This window comes from Limulus polyphemus, unplaced genomic scaffold (genome assembly GCF_000517525.1).
Source record: "Limulus polyphemus unplaced genomic scaffold, Limulus_polyphemus-2.1.2 Scaffold158, whole genome shotgun sequence".
Lineage (NCBI taxonomy): Eukaryota > Metazoa > Arthropoda > Merostomata > Xiphosura > Limulidae > Limulus > Limulus polyphemus.
This window is the reverse complement of record NW_013665768.1, coordinates 64,665-71,038: the sequence shown is the minus strand read 5'-3', so window position 1 is coordinate 71,038 and position 6,374 is coordinate 64,665. Positions and strand designations below refer to the sequence as shown.

The following is a 6,374-nucleotide window of genomic DNA, read 5'->3' as shown; positions in this document are numbered from 1 at the left end:
GTTATTTAGACCTACATTATTATGCTCCATGTAAGTTTATCCATGTCTGCATTACCATGATAAATGGCAAAAAAAAATTGCCGTGAACCTTGTGTAGAAACGTTAAACAAGTCGCTCTTAGATACACATTCAGCATCTTCAGCAACACGCTATTGAGATAAGTATGTACAGATTGTTAAACGAAAGTGAGGCTAATTCTCGTGTAGACCTCTACATAATATTTTAGAATTAAAGTTTTTGGGTTTATTGCATTCTTTTTTACTATCTTGTTATTAATTTTCAATATTGCAGGTATAATTGAAAGAGTAAGATAACTCAAGTTGATTAAGAAACGATAAAAATAATTCCAAATATGAGAATGTTGAATATTTATCGGATGTACAAAATTACCCTAAATATCCTTGACTAAAACCTAAAGTTTCTACATTAAGGTATTTCTACCGTAAAATATTGAAAGAACTATTTCTTTATTAATACAATTGATGTATCATTAGTTACGCTTTATGTAATTTGTTAAAAATCATTGTTGGATTTGATTTTAAAGAACGTACATATATGATACACATGTGTGGACATTTAATAAAATATTTCTAGTCTTAGTTGTACACATTTTTCGGTTACTTTTCAAATCAGAGTTTTACTGTTTTTACCAGGTTTGGTCGCCGACCTATTATTCTTCTGGGAATCGCCATTTTCTTCGCTTCTGCTTTGGCGTGTACCTTTTCTACATCGTATGTCATGTTTACTACACTTCGATACTTTGTTGCATTCGGAGCTTCTGGAGCAGTCACAACAGCCTTTGTTTTACGTATGTTCTTACCCATAGTACGGAAAGTAATAAATATAATTGTATTCAAATCGTAAAAAGTATATAATTTAACATTATTTACCTTATTATAAAAACAAGGATTTTGGTTTGTTGTTTGTAGTTAAGCACAAAAAGCTATCCAAGGGTTATCAGTGCTGTAGATAAAATTCAAGGAAACTTGTATAAATATTGTACAATCAACGTTGTACAATATACAGTTAAAATTTTATTTAAAAACCGATCGCCCTATTTCACGCCATCCTCAAGAAGGTGAAAAACAAATGCTATGCAATACATAAATACAAAAAAAGCCATGATCATGTGACTACATATTTAGAAAAGATCACGCCATCTACTTACTTTCTGGTTTTCTAATCCTTCATCCTTATTTAAGATGAAATTATTTTTACTACGCTTCGTTATTTCTATGGTTTCTCTAATATTTCTAGCCGTTATATTATTCGGATGAATCAAAATAACAGTTTTTTTCTCATTGAGTAACATGATCAGTATAATTTGCATGTTCAACTAGTGCAAAGTTTTTACTTTTGTTTTAAAAATTTCTCTTATGTTCATTTACTCTAAATTGCTTCTAGTATGACCAATATAAACACAACTACATTCACATTCAATTTTATAAATGCTCATTTTCTCCATTAGATTGATTTTATCTGTAGTTTTATTTAGTAATTTACTAATATTATTCAATGGTCTATAAATGGGAATGATATTTTTGTTTTGTTTTTTAAATTTACGAAAGATTTGACATGACAAACCTGGGACATGTGATAAAAACAACATTTATTTTTTATCTATTTTATTAAATGTGGATTTAAGTTTACTTTTTTGATCATCATTGGTTATTTTATTAAATTTTTTACAGCTGTATCAACAATAAGAGGTGATAAATATTTGTCTGATGCTACATATTTGATTACTAACAGTTAATTTTTTAATTTAGAAAATATTTATTCATATAGCTTGGCAGGTATTTCAATTTGTAAAAATGTAATCGGGGTGTTCAGAAACTTGTGTTACTCTTCAACCGAAAGTAGTTTTTGCTAAGTACTTAAATAGTCTTGAACCCGATATTCAATTTACTTAGGAAGCTGAAGAAAATGAAAGTTTACCGTTTTTAGAAGTAATATATAAGAAAAACAAAAATCAGTTAGAAACTACAGTCTATCATAGACCTTTTTCTGTTATCATGCCGCCACACCAAGAATCATGTCAGTTTTTTACTGTTATGTTTGCAGGTTGAATCTCCATCTTTCTTCACGGGCATTTATAGTAAACTTATTAACCAGTACATTGTTCACTTTTATCCTTTCCCCAGGAGCATTCAGCAGAAAACAATAAGTGTTTTATTTTATTAACATCCACAATTATCTACCAGCATTTATCAAAAACTTACCAACTTATATTTAGATCAATATCTGCCTTTCTTCATAAATCTTCTTCCACTAATTCCTGGAGGAATCTCCACCTTTTCACACGGGCATTCTTCAAAATCTTATATTACAATCTTCTGAATGAATCTCCACTTTCCTCCACAATTATTCATCAAAAACTTTTCATGCAATCCCTGAATAAAGAACCTTTCTCTACAGGCATTCATAAAAGGCATTCAAGTAGCGAAAGTACCCGGCTTCGCTCGGGTTATTAGGTTAATATATTGTAGATGACTATGTTATAGATAATTATAGGTGCCACTATACGTCACGTTACCTAACCTGTATAAAAGCCACCGTGTGTCACGTCACACTTAATTTATCTTGATTTCTCGAAATAAGAGGAGTCATAAAAGCCAAAATGCATTTATCAAGATAGAATAGTTCGATTAGTGTCTGCCCATTACGATTTTAGTGACGGGGTGCAAGGGGGGGGCTGTGAAGGGGGTTGCCGTAAAATCTTGTAAATATAGTGAATATTGGTATGATTTAAAGAAATTAATAAATAAGCCTAATATAAAGACAAAGTGTGGGATCACCTAGTCTATAGCCAAGTGCATAAAATTTATCACGAAAGTAAAAATATCGATCCAAATTTAAACTTACATCGTTTTTAAATTAAGGTGTTTTTTGATACCACAAATTTTAAAAAAACAAACAAACCTCTTTAATCAACGGAGACTTTAAATTAAAAATCAACAAATATTTTTCCAGTTTTTTGTTTATACATTTCATTCTATACTTTCAGTATATAGATTAACTATAATATTAGGTTATACTTTTATTGCTAAGCGACATAACATAAAAGCCATTATTGAAACGCATTGTTCTTTTCTATTTATTAGAAGTTGTTAATCTAACTGATATAATACAAGGTATACTATGGGGTGGTAGTATTTGCCTCGTCATTTTTGACGGGCTATACGCTAGTCTGTAATAATAAAAGAGAGTGTCTGTCTGTCTCTCTCTGTTATTTCTATTTGTAATATAAGGAGCCACTACTTTTATATGTGGTTTTTCGCTAGCTTGCCTCATTAAAAAGATGCTCACGCGCATGCACATGGATAAGATAAGTAATAATACTCAGGTACACGTCCTCAGGGTCCACTTAGTATGGGTGCAAAAATTTCAGGTTTTTAAGTTATTTCGTCTTGGATTTATGGCGGTTACATACACACACAGACATGCTCTTTTATTATTTTAGATACAATGTAGTGTTAGCATGTAAGTATATGATATCGATAATAGAAGTATAACGTGGCTTTAGCGTGGAAATTTATAATAGCTATAATAGATGTTATATGGGGTTAATTCTGACGTTCATAGCTACGGTAGACCTGAAATATTAACAGTATATTTTCGGCCGTCATACCAAATATATTTCATTAACTTAGAAAATTTAAAATAGTAGTTCACCTTTATCTTAAACTGAAAGTACAAAATAATCTTCATGAGTTTAAGATTAATAATAAAAAATAATCATACTCAAATTATTTTAGAATTTGTAACTAATAACATCAATGAAACTATCTTTAAAGAAACTTGGATATGTTATTACTTGATAAATATTAGAAAGGAAAACATCTATTTACTCCTGAGATCCACGAAGCTGACCAATATACGAAGCCTGAATACTCTTACAGTGTTAACGTATTTGTTGTAGAGAGTATCCAACAACAACAAATAAAAACAGAACGAGGATACTAAAGAAAAATAACAACAATCATAAGATAGAGAACTTAATCGCTTAGGCAAATATTTATATCACTGTTCTTTTATTGATATCCTAGAAAATTGTAACACTAGTATAAGCAAGCCCTCCGATGGCAAAGCGGTAAGTCTAAAGCGATATTACGCCAAAAATCTGGTTTTAATACCCGCTATGGGCAAAGCACAGATAACCCATTGTGTAGCTTTATGCTTAAAAATAAACGAAAAACATTTTAATTCATTTTATTTTAGTGTTCTTGGGCTGTGATTTCTCTTCTAGAAAGTTATTAGTTGTTGTTTTTTTATCTTGTGTGTTTTCTTAGTATCATGTCTATGTTTCTACAGTCATGGAAGTGATTGGTGCACAGTACCGCACAGTGCTTGGGGTCTCGTTTCAGTTTGGCTGGGCTTTGGGATACGTACTCCTGCCTGCTTTAGCTTGGTTTGTGCGAGAATGGTCAAACTTGCATCTGACATTGACTGTACCATGGATACTGCTCTGTAGTTTCTGGTGGTAAATGCTTATTTTCATTTCAGTAATATTATTTATAGTGACTTAAAAAATCAATCTAATAAAAATCTGATCACTGTGAAGAAAAAACAAACATATGTACAATATATTACAGAAAACGAAACGTATTCGTAGAATAAAGCAGTTATGAAAAGTCGCAACTTATCTTAGTCTTGGTAACACATATGATCTATGCACAAATTATTAATCATAGAAACCTTTCATAGTCACGTTGACTAGGTGGAAAAGTGTCCAATAATTAATATTGAAGAAACATTAAAACCAACGTATACTTTACGGGTCTCTGCCCAAGAAATGTTATTAAAACAAAAGATTGATAACACATTTCTATGTGTATATGAACTATTTAGTTCCATGTTCGCTTGTTCTGAACACTCAGGCCGCAAACCAGTTTGTGATATCTTTATGCAATTTTTTTCAGGCTTCTCCCAGAATCCCCTCGCTGGTTAATAACGCATGGGAAGGTCGAACAGGTTGAGAAAGAGATCGAAACAGCTCTAAGAATCAACCATAAAAACGTGACAGATATAGGGAAAATAGTGAAAGAGCTGATGTATAAAGAGACACGTGTAAGTTAACTTAAGTGAGTCCAGCAACAAGAGAGCTCAGACGAACAGGGAATAAACAATGCTATAGATGTGAAAAACAAATAGTAACAAAATCAGTAACATAAAATTATAGCTATACCATGAATATATTTCTATCTTATGTTATATCATGAAAGAGTGTATAAGGATACTCGTATACTGTTTTTCAAGTATGGTGTATAAGGATATCCCCATGTTCAGCTATACCATGACATGATATGTGAGGATATTTCTATGGCAAATTCTGTCATGACAAGATGCATGATAATATTTTATGACTAGTTATACCATGAATTATGTTTACAGTTTTTTCTTGATCTTCTGCATCAGAAGTTTAATATTTTTACAATCAGAGTATCTGAAATATTACAGTTATCATAGCCATGCATCATGACTAATACGTAGTTAAAGTTTTGCTGAGATGTTTCGTCATCCTGAGACTGGACGAGTATGTTTCGTTTATTAAATTACTCAATAATGTGAGTACTTTATTAGTGGTTTCAAAATTTTTTTCTTCACAAATGTTATATATCTTTAGTATTTTAGTTATTTCGGCTGATTTTATTAATAAAAGAAATGGTATGCTCCCTTAACTTAAATAATTTGTTTCATTAGAAATAAAACAGTAAATATAGTGAATCCAATATTATTGTGACAGAGTAATAAAATTATAGAATATCGTGTGTAGAAAGTAAGTAATAAAACCGTAATAAATGGAACAAAGTCTTAAGTAATTTGTTTTATTAGAAATAAAACAGTAAATATAGTGAATCCAATATTCTTGTGACAGAGTAATAAAATTATAGAATATCGTGTGTAGAAAGTAAGTAATAAAACCGTAATAAATGGAACAAAGTGTCAGAAGTCTTGATATTGGGGAAATTAGTTTCGACACATTCGTAACCTTTACCAAATTGTTGTTCCATTTACTGAGGTTTTTTTACTAGCAGGACAAACTTTAGTAGGTAAAGTAACCAAGTTAACGTGGTAAACGTTCGGTGATGATAATGCCAGAATAATCTGGTAAAACTTGTCAGGTGATGATGCCCAATTCATTTGGTGAAATCGTTTTAGGTAATGATATTAGATGTATTTGGTGAAACGTTGTTAAGTGATGATGTCAGGTTAGGTTGGTGAAACATTGTTAGGTGATGATGTCAGTTTTTTTTTTTTCATTTCTCATAGTCCTTGCGGACCGTTGAGCCGATGGCAGATCTTACTCTGCCATCATTTCTAAAGCTGTTTCTTACGTCAAGGATGCAACCCACTTGACAGCCTTCCCTCTT

At 31.3% G+C, this 6,374-nt stretch overlaps 1 protein-coding gene across 2 annotated transcripts in view; it reads left to right on the top strand.

The window, feature by feature from the left end:
* The window catches only part of LOC106476658 (organic cation transporter protein-like), a 51,101-nt gene that overhangs the window by 16,004 nt on the left and 28,723 nt on the right, over window positions 1–6,374 (top strand). For both annotated transcript variants that reach the window (XM_022381365.1, XM_022381364.1), the window contains exons 3-5: window positions 654–808; window positions 4,315–4,483; window positions 4,923–5,070. In XM_022381365.1, the coding sequence (XP_022237073.1) occupies window positions 654–808; window positions 4,315–4,483; window positions 4,923–5,070 (472 nt within the window). The remainder of the gene's footprint in view (window positions 1–653; window positions 809–4,314; window positions 4,484–4,922; window positions 5,071–6,374) is intronic.